Source organism: Scyliorhinus torazame, chromosome 3, assembly GCF_047496885.1.
Source record: "Scyliorhinus torazame isolate Kashiwa2021f chromosome 3, sScyTor2.1, whole genome shotgun sequence".
Taxonomy (NCBI): domain Eukaryota; kingdom Metazoa; phylum Chordata; class Chondrichthyes; order Carcharhiniformes; family Scyliorhinidae; genus Scyliorhinus; species Scyliorhinus torazame.
This window is the reverse complement of record NC_092709.1, coordinates 160749508-160768340: the sequence shown is the minus strand read 5'-3', so window position 1 is coordinate 160768340 and position 18833 is coordinate 160749508. Positions and strand designations below refer to the sequence as shown.

At 49.1% G+C, this 18833-nt stretch overlaps 1 protein-coding gene across 7 annotated transcripts in view; it reads right to left on the bottom strand.

The window, feature by feature from the left end:
- slit2 (slit homolog 2 (Drosophila)) overlaps positions 1-18833 on the bottom strand; it is a 671546-nt gene that overhangs the window by 242557 nt on the left and 410156 nt on the right. For all 7 annotated transcript variants that reach the window (XM_072496476.1, XM_072496471.1, XM_072496473.1 and 4 more), the window contains exon 10: positions 2443-2514. In XM_072496476.1, coding sequence (XP_072352577.1) covers positions 2443-2514 — 72 coding nt within the window. The remainder of the gene's footprint in view (positions 1-2442; positions 2515-18833) is intronic.

Below are 18833 nucleotides of genomic sequence, written 5' to 3'. Positions count from 1 at the left end.
ACATCCATCTTCAGCAGGTGAGGCCTGGAAATTACTCTAAATTTCTGAACTACAAAGTCCTGTATTTATATTTGAGGACTGGCTGTTCCATTTTGTAAGGCCGTGGTGTTACTCTGAGAATGGTGAGACCTCGAGAGGTTATTACTCTAAGGCAGACATACTAACAGGAAATCTTATGCTCATTTCAAAGGCCTCCTTTTTTTTTTGTTACTGCAGGATTGTAACTGGTACTGTGCTTTGCTGAGATCTGTGAAGGAACATGCCACTATTCCCCGAATGCAATACTGCTGCCACTTCCTTTGGAAACCTCTTCCAACTTGCCTCTTATGAAGCAAATTCCATTGACCTGAATTTCACTGGTCTCTGAATGGCAGGAATAGAGAAGAAGTGGTCAGTAAAATAGGGGAATAAACCACTTTGGGACAGTTTCCCGATGTCATCTCGCTGCTTGAGTATTTTCCCACCAATGGGGCCAGAGGCGGTCTGAATGTCCAATTAAGGAGCAACATACCACAGTGACGTGGTTCCCTACCATAAGGGGAGGCTGCCAGATTAATAGAGGTGGCCTCCCTGTTGCAACCTGGGGTGGGGAGGGGCAGGGGGTGAGCCAGAAAGTTCATTTGCCAAAGAGGGGGCCACAAACAAGGATGGCATTTCCCAAGGACCCGGCAATCTGCCCGCAGAGAGTCCCCCTCCAATCTTGAGTGTTTCAGTCATGCTCACCACTCCTGGTGGCACTGCTGAGGTCTCAGAGCAGCTAACCCTCTGATCAGGAGCTTTAACTGAATGGCAGGCCTACAGGCAGCCAATTAGGAGGTTATCTGTGTTAAAATGAGCTGGGCGGTCCCACTATTGGTGTGGGTGGGCCCATGTCCCACCCTTCACCCTAATGTCGGAGTCCCAAATCCTACAGTAAAATTCATGCTGCGGACAGCGCCCGGAAGGCATCAGTGGCAGCTGCTAGAACTATGGTAAGGATTGGAGCCCAGGGCAAAGGATCCCCAAAGTAGGTAAGTCTGGGGTCTTGCGCCAGGAAGACTTGAGTGCATTACGGAGAGGGGCAGTGGTGGGGGAAGGTTGGGCTTAAGAGAGGTAAGGAGTAGGAAAAAAGTGGGGGTGTTCAGGCTAAGATAGGCCTCTCAGCGATTGGCAAAGGGCCACCCTCAAAGACTGACCCCTCTTCCTTCCCGCCCTTTAAGTTTTAATTTTTTCCAAAAAGACCGTTTGTTTATAAATCGAGCTTCCCGTTCCTGCCCTACTGTCCATGTCAAACATATTATTGTGTAGGCAATGTATTATTAGAATCAATAGGCTTGACTTTAATTGGTCATATAAATGTGGCAGGTGGGTGCCGGTTTCATAGCCTGTCTGCCCCCATATTATGTGGGTAAGCTTGAGAATGGGTGGGAAGGTGGTGGGATTGGCACCTACACCGTTTTATGTGCCCCATCCAAAGTAAACATACCCAACTGGGGCACATACAGTTCAGCCCCTTGAGTGAGCATAGGTTGCGACGTGGCATGACATATTCCATGACAGTGTACTGAAACGCACTGGCATGTTCATGGAGTGGCTGGTGGCACCTTGAAGTGGCAGGGTTTGCAAGGAGTGGTTGGTGGTGTTGAAATGGCAGGAATTCCCAAAATGAGCAGGTGAGGAAGATCATAGATGCGAGTTTGCTGGGGTCATTATAGATGGCAGGTTGTGGATGGAAGACTGTAGGTGATTGTTAATGGTAGGTATGAGGTGGCAGGGTGGGGAGTGCATGTGGCGGGACTTCATTGGGGCTGGCTGGTGGTCATTCATTGGATCGATTGTGGGGGGTTGGGGAGCATGCTTGTTCCCCTTGGTCCACAATCTGTGCTGGAAAGGACTTGGCTGCTGGATTCAGCCATTTTCAGCTGTGTGTTTTCCAAGCCTTGGAAAATTCAGCATATTGGAGTTAAATGTAAAAGGTGACATTTGAGGCATGAATTTCATTATCAGACATAAATGACTGACTGACCTCAAGAGCAAGTATTACTGAGCCCTCCAAACCCTCCTCCATTTAAACCAGAAGTCGGGGGTCATGATTCTAGTTTTCAACATTTTAAGCCCTGCCCATCCTGTGTAGGCTCATGTGAAGAAAACCACTGGAGCAAGTGACCAAATGCTACTTCCATTTATGTAACCATATCAGCACATGCCTTGGGAGGACAGGGGAGATATAAGATGGGGGAGGTCATTGGAAGAGTATTGAAGAGTTTCAATTCTATCAATTTCAATGAAGGGCACAAAGAAAATGCTTTACAAATCGAAAAACATATTCATAGATTTGAGCTGTAAATCAGTTTGGACCAGTCAGGCATTGCCATCTACAGGTTGTTAAACACTCAAGCTCTCCTGGTGGAACAAATGCTGAATAATCTTCTAAAGATTTGGAATACATTTTCTTCTACTCACATTCTTCGCAACCTCTTGTAGGGTGAGAAGGCTCCAGGGGGGATGGTTTTGATTGAGTTTTGCTCCAGACGTCTGGGGAGAAAAAATAATTTGCTATTGAAAGTACATTCCTAAAGTAAAGCACACAGCAGTGGTGGTCCACACTAAGCCTCTTGTCAACACTCAAACACTCATGTTTACTCAGACCACACTATTTGGACTCCTGTTAATGTTAATGTGAATAGCCAAACACCAATGACCTTCCCTCTTTGTCCAGCAGAAATTCATCTCTTAGAGCTGTACACATTAAGTACTTTATTGTATAGGAAATATAATTTCCTCTACTGTAAAATAAAACTCGACTCACGTAGTGTTTGACCAGTTGCTTCTTGCCTCATGAGGAAAAAGACCATTTTTTGTCTCATCAACATAACTAAGTGATATATGATGATGGCTTGTAAGCAAACAACTTATTAAAATTTATGTCATGATAGTGTTACTGCTGTAGGAGCTACGAGTTTAGCATTGTCAAGTTGGCAGTGGACATATTGTACCCAAGGTGATTTTTACATTAAACATCCTCCTGCACAGTCTCAAGAGTGGAATAACACAGAATTATGGTCGCATAAGGATTCCACTTGAGACTGCCGTAAGCAGTATAATGATGTTTCACATTAAATGTGCTGTCGGCAGGTTCTGTTGCCTGTTATTTTATTAGACTAGTTTCGCAGTGCTGTCTGCAATAATACTGCAATATTTCTGTGTGTGTTGGATGAGACATGGAGGCTAGGCTCCTGACACCCTAATATAAATGTTGGGAGTTAGCCGACCTTGGCTGGATCATCCTGTTTTAATTTTTCAGATGATTGGTCTTTAATTATTATGAAGTAACGTTTCTCTCCCTCTCCAGGAGGAAGTCCCACTTCATAGAGCTGCAATCAATCAGAGGCCAGCAGCATCACTAGGAGCAGTGATCATGTTGGAGACTGGGTGAGTTGACATGGAGGGTGTAAGGGCAAAGAGTGGGGGCAGGAGCTGGCACTAAGTTGGCTTGGGGGCTATAAAGGGCCATGATGGTGTGGGGCCATAGGCTGGCATGGAGTGGATGAGAGAACATGGGTTGTACTGAGGGGCATAGACTGGCAAGAATGGGGAATGTGTTGGGGGGATGAGGGGGTGGAGACTAGATGGCTGTTTTTTTATGGCAGCTGGGACACTGAGGTCTTTCACCCAGCTCAGTCTGCACCCCGCAGCCCTGTGCTGCCTCAAAACTGTTTCCGGGGCTGGCAGGCATGACTCCAGTTACACTCCGACCCCCACTGAATGTAAGTCAGAACTTCCGCGGATGCTTTTCAAGAGGCGTGTTCATGGGGCTAGAAATTCTCCCGATTCGGTACTCCTGACCCAGGACTAGAAATTCAGACCTATTTCTCTGTTTATGAAGAAAGCAAACCAAATTAAATTCAAGTATTTCTCTCTTCTAAAAACCTTTACCATATCTGCCTGAAACCAGCATGAGGGCTGGAATTAGTTTAGGTCCATCTGTGTCTGATTTCATAGATTTCATAGAATTTAGAGTGCAGTAGGAGGTCATTCGGCCCATCGAGTCTGCACCGGCTCTTGGAAAGAGCACCCTACCCAAGCCCACACCTCCACCCCATTCCCATAACCCAGTAACCCCAATTTTGGACCCTAGGGGCAATTTAGCGTGGCCAATCCACCTAACCTGCACATCTTTGGACTATGGGAAGAAACTGGAGCACCCGGAGGAAATCCACAACCACACGGGGAGAACGAGCATACGCCCCACAGACAGCGACCCAAGCCGGGAATCGAACCTGGGACCCTGGAGCTATGAAGCAATTGGGTTAATCACTGTGCTACCGTGGACAGAGATCCAATGGGGAACCACTGTCAGTTCCATTATAGTATTGTTGGGCCTTCCCAGTGGTTCAGGACCCTGGCACGTAAGTCGCACCTGCTGAGGGCCAGCTAGAGGTCAGCAGCTCTCATTAACGCCAATGTTACCGAAGGGGGGATGATTAGCGAGGGACCCAAACCATAGGTGAGTGAGTATAAGAAGTGGGTCTGAGGACGAGGTCATGGGAGAAGCCCAATGCTGGGTCCTTTGATCAAGCACATAGAGCATGCCGGTGAGGGACTCCCACCCCCCCCCCCCGAAACCAGCGCCGCGATAATCACGCTGGGCCGCTGGGAGAATCGCCGCAAACGGCGAGCGGCAATTCTCCGGCCCGGACGGGCCGAGCAGCCGGCGAAAGAAATGACAGTCCCGCCGGTGCCGTTCACCCCTGGTCGCTGCCGGCGGGAACTGAGTGGGAATGCTGGGGGGGGGCGGCCTGTGGGGGGGAGGCAGGGGGCTCCTTCACCGGGGGGTTCCTCCGATGGGGTCTGGCCCGCGATCGGGGCCCACCGATCGGCGGGTCGGCCTCTCCCCCTTTGGGCCTACCTCCTTCCGCGGCCGGCCCCAGAACCCTGGCGTCATGTTGGTGAGGGGCCGGTGCGCGTAAGAAGTTCCTCGCGCATGCGCAGGATGGCGCAGCCCAACTGCGCAAGCGCAGGAATGAGCTGACCCAACTCATTCCAACAGGAATGAACGTGAACCGCTTCAGTGCCGTGCTGGCCCCCTGTGGGGCCAGAATAGGTTGTGCCCGGGCTTTCGTGACGGCGTTCACAACTGCGCGGGCACTTAGTCCCGGGAGAGGAGAATCCCGCCCAAGGCTTCTCCCATGATTAAATAGGCCCAGCCGCCAATCCCCTGCATTAAATATACCCTCACATTTATCTATCTGTAAATAATATAATTGCACAAGTCTTCAGGTACTACACATGGATAGAAATTAGCATAACATTAATTAAACCGCATGGGAGGAAACTCTCTTCCCCTCTCATCCTGATATAACCCGTTACATTCTAATCATCAAGTAGTTTACTTTGGATTACAAGCTGTGTAACAGGAACAGTCAAGTCATAATTTTCAGCTGCGCTATGCTGGCTATTCACCCTCATTCTTGGCTGTTACGGTGATGATGCCATCATTCATGTTGTCAGGGACAGGGTTATTTTACCCCATACCGCTCGCCCATCGGTCCTTTGCTCGCTGACCTACATTGGTTCCTGGTCTGGCAATACTTCAATTTAAAAATTCCTATCCTTGTTTTGCAAACCCTCCATATCTCTGTAGCCTTCCTCCAGCCCTAAAATCATCTGAGATGCCTGCGGTCATTCACTGATCTCTTGCCCATTCTTGAATTCAACCGCTTCACGACTAGCAGCCAGGCCTTCAGCTGCCCAGGCCCCAATCTCCGGAATTCCCGATAACTCTTTCACACCTTCCTCCTTTAAGATTGTCCAATATCTCCTCATGTGGCTCAGCATCCAGTTTTGTTTGAAAACACTCCTGTCAAGCAACTTGGGACGTTCAACCATATTAACGGAGCTATATAAATGCATGTTGCTGTTCTCGTATATTCTTTACCCTTTTAAGTTTCTTTTAGACCATGTTGGTTCTAATCAGCTTTCAGAGGCATTGCATCTAATGCAGCCAGATTTAAGACCGCTGGGATAAAGAAAGAAAATATATTTTAACACTCAGCTGATCAGGCAATATCTGTTATTACAATTATGAGGATTATAAGATTGTTATTTTTGGGATTATGTTGTTAATTTAAGATAAAATGAAGTGGTCTTGTGACCTGTTCTAAAATCAGCCTGACAAACAAGCCTGGATGGTTTGATTGTTAGAGGTTAAAAGGGGTCAAGATTGTTTTGCTGTGAAGAAGTTGCAAGGTATTTACACCTGGAGACAATGGCTGCAGCCTATATGTGAACAGTGGATAAACTGTATGTCTCTAAGGTCCTAGAAAAGTGTTAAGAATGATGGATTGTAAACAATTGAGCTTTAAACTGTCCATTTACTTCCAAGTGTCATGTTCCAGTATGTTGTGAGCTTTCAGGCCATACCACTAAAATTTATTAAAGTTTATTAAAATTGCCAATGCATATCATGTGACCTTTCGTATTAGAGGCTCCAGATAGTCTTGAGTCTCCAGCAAATACCTAATTAAGTATGGGCATTCACAATCCAGCCGGTATATTCATACATCTCTTTGTTTAAGGATGGACTTTCAAAAACATAACTACACCATTCCAGCCAAAGCAACTTTCTGCTTCACATGGACAGAAGAAACATCAGCTTGGCTTTTGAGCAGCGTCAATAATGGTCAGATTCCCACTCTGCTTCTACTTTTCTGTGCCATGCCGGAGCTCCTCCTGTCTGGCTGGGATGACCAATCCTGGCTTCTGTACAAATGCGGGTCGTAGCTGAACTGGAACTGCTTCTGTGCAGTGCTGGATCATTGGGGAAGACAAGCCACGCTTGTTTTTTAAAGCACAAGCTTCCATGTTCTGGTAAGTAAAGTGCTTAAATGGCTCCAAGCATATTTGAAAAGGTGGGTAGGTGGCAGGTGGGTAGGATGGCAGGTTGGCAACTCGGTGGGATGGGAGGGGGGTAATGTGGCAGATGGGTGAGGTGATAGGATGGCTGTTGTTGTGGTACAAGAGTTGGTTGGAAGGTGTAGGTGGGTGAGGGTGGCATGTGGGTGAGTGGGTCAGGGGTAGGCATATCAGGTCAGTAGGGGGTTGTCAGATCATGGACGCAGCCAAGTTGTTGTTGAGTTACCTCAGCGATCTAACTCTGGTCACTCAATTTGTGCTCACAGAACTCTGGCAATATGGTGATGAAGCCCAAGGCCAGATTTCACATGAATCTTGGGCCTCCAACGCACTCGTTGCATACTCTTGTTTATTTCAGGCCCATAAACAGTACAAAACAAATTTCCACATGTACAGGACTCTCTGCCCATGAATGGAACTGAAAAACATTCCATGTACTTCCACAGAGAGAAGGATGTTTTTATTTCAATACTTCTTGAATGGATTGTTTTATAAGTGCAATATATATATGTATATGTATGCACAAGTAGATTTCTACAATGGTACAAAACCTCTAATACACAACTGCCAGACTCCCATTCGCAGCTGGTCTCGCTTAAAGCTGCTTTAACTGGTACCAGGATGTGATCGGAATTTACATGAGGTTTTAACAACCTGAAGACAGCTTCAGCTGTAAACATAGCTCAGTACAATTTCAGACCTTGAAAACTGAATGAGGGTCAAGCAGAGTCTGAAATCCACCAATGAATGCAAATTAAAAGGATCAGCCTATACCACAAACTTTCAAATTCTGTCAAGTTTGCTTTTACTTGCCAAAACCAAAATTGTGTGTTCCAGCAGCATATACTTGTTTATGAATTAGTTTTTGACTTAATTTCTGTAACTATGTGCAGAACATCTGGGAAATGCCAGTTCCAAGTGGTATTAGTTTTCTGCAATCCACTGAATTGCTGTAATCAGGTTAATTAATTTGCCACGTAATTGATTTCATTGTCGGACACATTTAGGAGGAAATATTCATAGTAAAATATTCAGATTCTGTTCAGCTGCCAAATCCGTTTTCCAGGTTTGTCTTTAAGGGCAGCCTATTTTATTGGGTATTATTTCCACAATCGTTTAAGGTGCATTGAGTCTGTTCCAAACACATTTTGCCACACACAGAATGAATGACGGAAGAAATGGATGGAGAAACAGAAATGATTAGTTGGCATGGGCAGGCATATTTGCCAGAATACTTCTCCTTGGGGCTGCGACATATGCACAGATAATCCTGCTACTTATCCTTGGACTTTCTACTTGGAGAACCTTGGACTGGATTCTCCGCAGCATTGCGCCGAAATTGCGTTTGGCGGGGGGTCGGAAAATCGACTTTTACGCCCGAATCGGGCCCGGCGCCACTCCCGCGATCCCCGGAGAATCGCTCGCCCGCGAATCACGCCGCGCGGCTGGGGGGCCATTGCCAGAGGCCCCCCCAGCGATACTCAGATCCCGACCAGCCGATTTCCCGACGGTGTGGTTCTAACCACGTTTGGCTGGTTGGGACTCACGCGCGGCGGCTGCGGACTCAGTACCGGCTGCCCTGGTGGGGGGCGGGAGGATCAAGCACCATGGGGGGGGGGGGGGGGGGCATATGGGCGGCCGGGGCAGCGATCGGGCAGGCCGGATGAGGCGGCGCGGGACCAATCAGGGGGACCTTCTTTCTCGGTGATGGTCCGCCGTCCTAGTCCGCCATGGCGCTCAGCGCGGCCGCTGGAGGCCGCCACAATGCACATGCGCAGACTCGGAACCAAAAGTGTGGGGGCCTGTAACCACGGCCAAAGCTGTGTGAACCTCCTCGGGTCCCTGCTCTCCTGAAGGTAGGTGAATTGTTCTATATTTTTATCAGGAAAGTCTGGAGTAAAACGGCAGCATTTTTACTCCGGCGTGGGAACATAGCCCCATTTTTGGAGAATCAAGCCCCTTACTTTAGCTCCAAGTGTATATATAGGGCCAAAGGTTGCGTGGTGAATCAAAAATCCCACTTGTCGGCTGTGGTTCGGGTTGCAGGTTAAAGTCCCATTGCAGGCCTTGAGTAAATTTATTTTCATTTCTTCCATTGATCTGTTTTTCCCTGAACATTGTCTCCCCTCCTTGCACCCCACCCCACCAGGGTGATCTGTTCCCTGTTCCAAGTTGTCCTTTGGCTTTGACAAAGGGTCATCTGGACTCAAAACGTTAGCTCTTTTCTCTCCCCACAGATGCTGCCAGACCTGCTGAGATTTTTAGCATTTTCTCTTTGGTCCTTTGGTACACTGCTTACCTTTTTTCTTCCATTCGCACATTCTGGTCTCTTACTATGCCAATATCAGCACCCTTCCTACCCATGATCACCACCATTTACATTCCCTTTGTCTTTCTGTCCACGTCATCTTTGTTAATCTCCACCTATCGTTGGCCCATTATCCAGTCCCACTGCTCCACGCCCCCCCTGCCCCCAACAACAGTGCAAATCTGACCCTATTTCCAGTTCTCTCTAACTTTGACAAAGAGGCACCCAGGCTCAAAACACTAGCTTCCTTCTCTCTCCCCAGAGGCTGTCAGACCTGCTGCGATTGCCCAGCAATTTCTGTTCTCATTAATTCTCTGCATTGATGATAACTATCTCCTGACCTCAGCATTTCCTATTTTTATTTTATATTACAGTCCCCACAAGTGATTGACCTCATCCAACAATCTCATAACAACGGGTCACTTGGCAACAATTGACCTTATAAAGTATGAACATCCAAGTGTGGAGGAAATAATAAACAGCACCACAATGAGGGGTTTTGATAGCGCAGACAGGATGAGACGGTTTTGCTGGCAGGAGGATTTGGATAACCAGATTTAATGTAATTGGCAAAAGAACCTGGGGGAGGCTGAGGATAATTCTGGTAATGCAGCAAGTTGTTAAGATCTAGAATGCAGAGGCTGGCAGTGTGATGGAAGCAGATTCAATAACATTTTTCAAAGGAAATTCCGCATAGATACTTGAAAACAAAATATTTGCAGGGCTATGTTGAAAGACCAGACACGTAGGATTAACTGGATAACTCATAAAGGGCTGAATGTCTCTTTCTATTCTAAGATTCTACGAGGAAAAGGGTTACAGAGGAGGATAAGCGGAGCGACACAGGTATAGCACAAGTGGAGGCAGAGTCGCAATGGTTAGCAGATCAGAATGCTTCAATACCAGAGACCTGGAAAGATGGTTGGTGTAGAATCTATGCGTACATATTTATTTGAAGAGCACGCACCTTAAACTGGGCCTCAGAGGCTGTCATTCAGGGAAGCCCTGGAATTTTGGTATTGGAATAAAAGGTTCTTTGTGGTCAGGATGAAACGTGAATTCCTACATCATTTCAAAGTTTTAATAAGTAAATGAATGTGTGGAGGGAAAAGTTTCATTGTGAGACGAGGGTATTTTTACCCTGAAGGAATCAAAAGGAATCACTGCACACTTCTGCTGTGATGTTGGCACATCAGCTATGCACATGTGCTTCTAACAAAAAGATTCAGTCAATTGGAATTAAGAAAACTCACATCAGGACAGGGTTTGACTTTGAAACTTGTCTTCATGATGGATTTTGAGACAAGCTCAGGCACCACCAAAAATAAATTTTTCTTACGAGGTCAACATTGAGTTACAGCAACAAGGAGAGAAGAGTTTGTTAGTAATAGTTCGGAACAGTAAACACTCAGAGTAAGCTTCACTGTTCCATGCAAATGCAGAAAAATGCAGGAATTTTATCTTTTCCAAACTCGTACTAAACAGATTTTTCTACCAGTTTGGTAAATCCTATAAATTGTGCCATGTCACAGTAGCTCATCAAATCACTACAGTGCAGAAGGCCCATCGAGTCTGCACTGACCCTCAAAAAGAGCACCCTACCTCGGCCCATTCCCCTGGCCTATCCCCAAATAACCTTTTAGACACTAAGGGGCAACTTAGCATGGTCAATCCACCTAGCCTGCATACCTTTGGAATTTGGGAGAAAACTGGAGCACCCGGAGGGAACACATGCAGACACGGGAAGAATGTGCAAATTCCACACAGACACCCAAGGTCGGAATCGAGCCTGGGTTCCTGGGTGTCAATTAGAACTTCTTTTTAAAAACGTGAAGTTGGCGGAAGGGCTGCTGCGGGGACCCAAGTAGGTGAGTAACCATCTTCACTCACAAGCAAAGAGCAAAGGGGCACTGGGCTTGCTGCCCACTGCTCGGAGTGGGGGTGGGGGGGGGGGGCAGCAAGTGGGTCCAGCCTCGGTTTGGGTGGGCCTCCATGGGGGCTGGGCTGGGGCAGGATTCGTCATCATGGGTAACAAAAGCACCTGTTAAGTCTGTGCTGACCCTCTGAAGGAGCAATTCACCTGGGTGCCAGTCCCCTTCCTTTTCCCCATATCCCTATAAATTCTGCCTTCTCAGATAATAATCCAATTCCCTTTTGAAACCCCCAATTGACCTCTCTCACAGTACATTTCAGATTGTAACGACTTGTTTCATAATAAAGTTATCCCTCACGTAGTCACTATCTTTTGCTAATCAATCTGTGCCCTTTGGTTCTCTTGGGTATCTTTCTTTTGTCCCGGTTGAGATAGGAGAAAATAAACATATATCGGCATGAGCCTGGCTACTTTATAATTTGTTTTCTCTGTTTTTCAAAATGGATAATTGCTGGGTTGATAAAATAGCTCCAACTGATCACATGCGGTTTCTAGAAGTTTCTGATCAGTCTGAAAACAAGCAAATGAACATCTTTTCCCTTTTACCTTTCCAGGTTTTAAATCTAAGAGTCCCATAAGAAAGATTAAGTGCAACGTCAGCTTTAGAAGCATGTATAACCAACATCTTTACACTTCATGCTGCAAACTAACAACTTGCTCGCATTTTGCCAGCTGTGCTGCACAGTAAAATGGAAAAGCGTGTATGAGGAAGCTGAAGGCTGACTGTTAAATGAGAGTGGGCATTCATCACAACTTCTGTGCTGAACATACATCTTCAGATTGCTGGCATGCAGGCGTAATCCATTTCTGTAGAAACAACCTCCGTGATTGTGATAAAGTCAGAAAGATATACAAGGAAACCAATGCTTGATACTGGTCCGGATCTGGGGATGTAACTGTATGAACAGACTGAATCTGAGGATAAGAGACATTGGACAAGATTCAGTGACCACGTTGTGCTAGGGTGAGAGCGCAACGAGGCCGCTAAATAGCAGGAGAGGCTAAAAACGGAAACCGCGCCAGGCGCCAATCCGTTCGCAATCCAATCAGTCCAGTCTCTGAGGCAAAATCGTAGAATGGCGAGAAACCAATAATCGCCACTTAAGCCCATTCTCCATACAATTAATAGGAGCCGCCCATATCCAATTGCCCTGTGATCTAATCGCCTCCCCAGCAAGTGGTCGCACGGGTGTCAATTAGAACTCCTTTTTAAAAATGTGAAGTTGTCGGAGGGGCTGCTGTGGGGAGCCAAGGAGGTGAGTAACCATCTTCACTCACCGGTGGGCACTGAGCTTGCTGCCCAGTGCTCGGAGGAGGTTCGGGGGGCAATCAGGGGGTCCAGCCTCGGTTTGGGTGGGCCTCCATGGGGGCTGGGAGTATCGGAGAAGGGGTGGTCTCGGCGTGCGAGTCTGCCACATAAACTTTGACATGGACAAAACCCAACAGGATGCCCAGGCAGCAGGATTCGCCAACATTGATGAGATACCCAAAGTCCAGGGGCTCATAGATGGCAGGCATGTCGCCTTGCGCACACCGGTCATCTGTGAGTGCCCTACATCAACCGGAAGGGATTCCACTCCCTCAACATACAGCTCGTGTGCAACAACCACCTGAGGAGCATGCACGTGTGTGCTTGCTTCCCAGGGAGTATGCACGACAGTTACATCCTGGGGCAGTAAGATATCTCTGGCCTCTTCGAGGATCACCTCAGGATGGTCAGTTGGCTCTTGGGGGAATATGGGGTAGCCGCAGAGGATCTGATTAATGACGTGAACATGAAGGCTGGTGACCGATGCGAAGACCAGGTACTATGAGGTCCATGTGACCATCCGGTCTGTCACAGAGCGGTGCTGAAAATACAGTTCCGATACCTCGACCGCTCTGGTGCTGCACTGCAATACACCCCCCCAGAGGGTCGCCCACTTGGTGGTGGTCTGCTGCATTCTCCACAACCTGGCACAGCAGCAGGGTGGCGTGCTTGAGGTGGAGGGAAGGAACATGTGGCCATCTTGGAGGAGGGTTTGGTGTGCTCAGCTGGAAACTGACAGCATTTAACTCTCTTTGAAGTGGTTGATGTTTGTAAACATTGTGGTCAGAGCACTTCAGAGTTACTGAACCTGAAAATGATGAATGAAGAAAGGCTCACATTTGTGTCTGTGGAAGCTGCCAATCATAGTCCACTAGGGGAAATTAACGCATGGTTTGCAGCGCAAGGATCTGAGGAGTTTAAACATAGGTCACCGATTTCTCTTGTGGTGCTCCTTTGTCTGAGCCAGCAGGTGTATGCCCAGGTGAATGATAAAACAGTTGTTTTCTCCCCGTGTCTGCGTGGGTTTCGCCCCCACAACCCAAAAATGTGCAGAGTAGGTGGATTGGCCGCGCTAAATTGCCCCTTAATTGGAAAAAATAATTGGGTAATCTAAATTTAAAAAATCAAAACAGTTGTTTTCTTTCACTGCCTCTGCCTGGGCTGCACTCTAGCTTCCAGACTCTAGGGGGTGTCCTGACAGGGGTCTCCTTCCTGGGGGGCTTCCTGACATGTTTCCTTTTTCTGGGGGACTTTCTGACTGATGTGTTGGGTGTTCACATACAGGTCACCAACACTTGAAATAGTGCAACACTATTTTATTGAACCATTAACTGTTTAAACATACTTAGACCGTGGGTTAATACGATACTCGCTTTAACTAAAGACCTCTGCCTTGTCCTAACCAGTCGATGCACTCAGCACATGGTGAATGTCTGTGTTGCAGGCTGTGAGCTCTGTCCTCCGCTAGCTGCAACTCGAATGAGCGGAAACTCTGATGCCCCCTGTCTTTATAGCGCGTGTGCTCTCACTGGTGATTGGCTGTGGTGTTGTGTATGTTGATTGGTCCCATTGTTTGCCCATCAGTGTGTGTCTGCACCATGATATACTGGTGTATATTATGACATCCCCCCCTTTCATAAAAATGTACCTGCGTGGCAATAAATAGTGTATAGTGAATGTTCCTGACTACGTGTGCGCAAAATATTTACAGAACTATGTACATAAAAACTAAGCTATTTACATGGGAAGGTGCCTGGTGCAGAAAAAACAGTGTGTCGCAAGAATAACGAGATGAACACTATATACAACCACTTGAACGATTAAACGGAAGAACAGAACAAATCAGAAAGTCCATAAGTCCACAAAGTTCACAAATTAAGTCTCTGAGGTGGGTGACGTATTATGGTTGACCGCCTCTAGGGTGGGTCAGGAGCTGCCGGCTGAGGAGCGGACTGGACTGCGTCAGAGTGAGGAGGATGCAGAGTGACCGGAGTCTCTGTATAGTCCAGGTCAGGGTCAACAGGAGGGCGTGGCACTGGCGGAGGATCACGTAGCGAACGCGGAACGAGACGAAGGGCGCGTCGATTGCGGCGCAGAATGGAGCCATCTGGTAGACGAACCAGGAACGAGCGGGGTGCCACCTGCCGAAGAACCACAGCGGTTGCAGACCAGCCACCATCCAGAAGATGGATGCGGATGTTGTCATCTGGAGCCAGAGCAGGGAGATCAGCTGCACGGGAGCCATGAGTCGCCTTGTGCTGTGCACGAGATAGTTGCATTCGTTGAAGGACCGGAACGTGGTCGAGGTCTGGGACATGAATGGACGGCACCATCGTCCTCAGGGTGCGACTCATGAGCAGCTGGGCTGGCGACAGGCCAGTGGACAGAGGGGCCGAGCGATAGGCCAGCAGGGCGAGGTCGAAATCGGACCCAGCATCGGCAGCCTTGCAGAGGAGCCGTTTGACTATGTGGATGCCCTTCTCCGCTTTGCCGTTGGATTGGGGGTACAGGGGACTGGATGTCACATGCACAAAGTTGTACCTCCTGGCAAAGTTGGACCATTCCTGTCTTGCGAAGCAGGGGCCATTGTCCAACATCACAGTGAGTGGGATGCCGTGTCGAACAAAGGTGTCCTTACAGGCACGGATGACTGCAGACAATGTTATGTCGTGTAAACGTACCACCTCCGGGTAGTTTGAAAAGTAGTCTACAATCAGGACATAGTCCCTGCCCAGCGCGTGGAACAGGTCAATGCCAACCTTGGACCAAGGGGACGTGACCAACTCAAGGGGCTGTAGGGTCTCATGTGGTTGGGCCGGCTGGAAGCGCTGACAAGTGGGGCAGTTGAGCACTGTATTGGCGATGTCGTCATTGATGCCGGGCCAGTACACTGCCTCTCGGGCCCGTTGGTGGCACTTCTCCACGCCAAGATGGCCCTCGTGTAGCTGTTCCAAGACGAGCTGGCGCATGCTGTGCGGGATGACAATGCAGTCCAGTTCCAGGAGAACACCATCGACTACCGCCAGATCATCTCTGATGTTGTAGAACTGCGGGCATTGGCCCTTGAGCCACCCGTCTGTTAGGTGGCGCATGACACGCTGTAGCAAACGGTCAGCCGCTGTCTCGCGGCAAATTTGGACGAGGCGTTCATCCGTGGCAAGTAGATTGGAGGTCACGAAGGCCACATGGGTGTCAACCTGGCAGACGAATCCCGTTGGGAGTGTTGACTGCCCTGGACAGAGCGTCGGCAATGATTAGGTCTTTGCCCGAGGTGTATCCCAGCTGGAAGTCATATCGCCGGAGCTTGAGCAGAATACGCTGGAGGCGAGGCATCATATCGTTCAGGTTTTTCTGTATTATATTGACCAGCGGGCGATGTTCGGTCTCGACGGTGAATTGGGGAAGGCCGTACACATAATCATGAAACTTGACGACACCGGTCAACAGGCCCAGGCACTCCTTTTCTATCTGCGCGTAGCGCTGTTCCGTGGGGGTCATGGCGTGTGACGCATATGCAACGGGGGCCCATGATGAGGCCTCATCGAGTTGCAGGAGCACTGCCCCAATGCCAGATTGGCTGGCATCGGTCGAAATTTTTGTTTCTTTCGCTGGATCAAAAAAGGCTAAGACCGGGGCCGTGGTGAGTTTGGTTTTGAGTTCTCTCCATTCGCGCTCGTGGGCAGGAAGCCATTGGAAGTCTGTCGTCTTCCTGACCAGGTTCCTGAGAGCTGTGGTATGAGAGGCGAGGTTAGGGATTAACTTCCCCAGGAAGTTGACCATGCCCAGAAATCGGAGGACTGCCTTCTTGTCCTCTGGCATTTTCAAGGCTGTGATAGCAGCTACCTTGTCCGCATCTGGCCGCACACCCAACTGGGAGATGTGGTCCCCGAGGAACTTGAGTTCCGTCTGACCAAAGGAGCATTTGGCTCTGTTGAGGTGTAGGCCCTGCTCCCGTATGCGTTTGAACACGCGCTGGAGGCGACTGACATGCTCCTGCGGAGTGGTGGACCAAATGATTATGTCGTCGACATAGACGTGAACACCTTCAATGCCTTCCATCATTTGTTCCATGACCCTGTGGAACACTTCTGATGCTGATATGATCCCAAATGGCATTCTGTTGTAACAATATCTGCCAAAGGGGGTGTTAAAGGTACACAGTTTCCTGCTGGATTTGTCGAGCTTGATTTGCCAGAATCCTTTCGAGGCGTCAAGTTTGGTGAAGAGCTTGGCGCGAGCCATCTCGCATGTGATCTCTTCGCGCTTGGGAATTGGATAATGCGCCCTTATGATATTGCGATTCAGATCCTTGGGTTCAATGCAAATTCTCAGCTCGCCGGAAGGCCTTTTTACACACACCATGGAACTGACACAGTCGGTTGGTTCCGTAACTCTTGAGATCACTCCTTGGTCTTGGAGGTCCTGCAGCTGCTGCTTGAGGCGGTCTTTGAGGGGTGCTGGGACTCTGCGAGGTGCATGCACCACAGGCGTGGCGTTCTGTTTGAGTAGGATCTTGTAAGTATATGGGAGCATGCCCATGCCTTCGAAGACATCGCAGTGCTGGTCGATGATGGCGTCGAGTTGCGCCCTGAAGTCAGCGTCTTGAAGGCAGGCGTGTCATCAGGAGAGAGAGAGTGAACTCTTTGAACGAGGTTCAACAGCTTGCACGCCTGTGCGCCAAGCAGGGAATCCTTCGAGGAGCCCACAATCTCGAAAGGAAGGATGGCTTTCCGTGACTTGTGCGTCACTTCAAGTTGGCACGAGCCGGTAGCAGGAATGATGTTGCCATTGTAGTCCAATAGCTGGCAGGCCGATGGAAGGATGGCTGGTTTGACACGAAGGCTTTGGAAAGCAGACCACGCCATGAGATTGGCGGAGGCACCAGTGTCCAGGCGGAATCGTATTTGGGACCGTTTGACCGTCAGGGTGGCACACCACTCATCGTCTGGATCGATGCTGTATACCCACAGCGGCTGGTGTCTTTGCTTCGGGGACAGCCTGTTTTTTGTTACGACACCGACTCGGTGTCACTGCAGTGTGGGAGGTCCGCATCGGACTCGGTGACCGTGGGTTGAATTGCCCGAACATTCCTGCGAGGCTGGCTGAAGCGATGGAAGTTGGCAGTCTGAGCTGCTCACAGAAGGCAGCATAGTGGCCAAGTCTTCCACATCATAGACATTGTCGAGAATTTGCGGGGCATTGCCGCTTTAAATGGGCGGAGCCACAGTTGCCGCACATTGTGACGTCAGCACGTTCGCTGCGCCACCGCGCATGCGCGGTCGTGCGTGGTGCGCGCCTGCGCATTACGTTCCTCACCGTCGCCGTCCCCTCGTTTGGTGCGTACAAGTGCGGGAGTCCGCGAAAAACGCGCGAAATGGCCGCCCTCATCCAGGCTGAGGCCCTGGAGGTGCTCAATCACTTGGACCCGTTATGTCTCGTGGGGACTTTGCCGCGACGTTTCAGCCACTTGTATATGGGAATACCGACTCGTGGCGTTTTCATGTAAGACACAGGTCTCGATGGCGGTCGCTAGGGTGAGCTGCTTTACTTTGAGGAGCTGCTGGCGTAGGGGGTCCGACTGAACACCGAAAACGATCTGGTCGCGTATCATGGAGTCGGAGGTGGGCCCGTAGCTGCAAGATTGCGCAAGGATGCAGAGGTGCATGAGAAAGGATTGGACAGGTTCATCCTTACCCTACAAACGCTGTTGGAACACGTAGCGTTCAAAACTTTCATTCACCTCTATGCTGCAGTGAGTGTCAAACTTGAGGAGGACCGTCTTGAACTTCATCTTATCTTCATCATCTGCGAAGGTGAGAGAGTTGAAAATGTGGATGGCATGGTCCCCGGCCGTGGAGAGGAGAACAGCAATCTTTCTGGTGTCCGAGGCGCCCTCCCTGTCCGTGGCTTCTAGGAAGAGCTGGAAGCGCTGTTTGAAAATCTTCCAGTTGGCCCCGAGGTTGCCGGCGATGCGGAGCGGTGGCGCGGCGGTGGCGGGCTGATGTTGTCCATGTTGCAGGATGATGGAATGCTGGCGGAAGGCAGATCACTTGAAGGTAGGTCTAACAAGTGCTAGTATCCCACCACTCCTGGTATCATGATGTGTTGGGTGTTCTGGATCACATAGAGTTCATAGAGTTCATAGAATTTACAGTGCAGAAGGAGGCCATTCGGCCCATCGAGTCTGCACCGGCTCTTGGAAAGAGCACCCTACCCAAGGTCCACACCTCCACCCTATCCCCATAACCCAGTAACCCCACCCAACACTAAAGGGCAATTTTGGACACTAAGGGCAATTTAGCATGGCCAATCCACCTAACCTGCACATCTTTGAACTGTGAGAGGAAACTGGAGCACCCGGAGGAAACCCACGCACACATGGGGAGAAT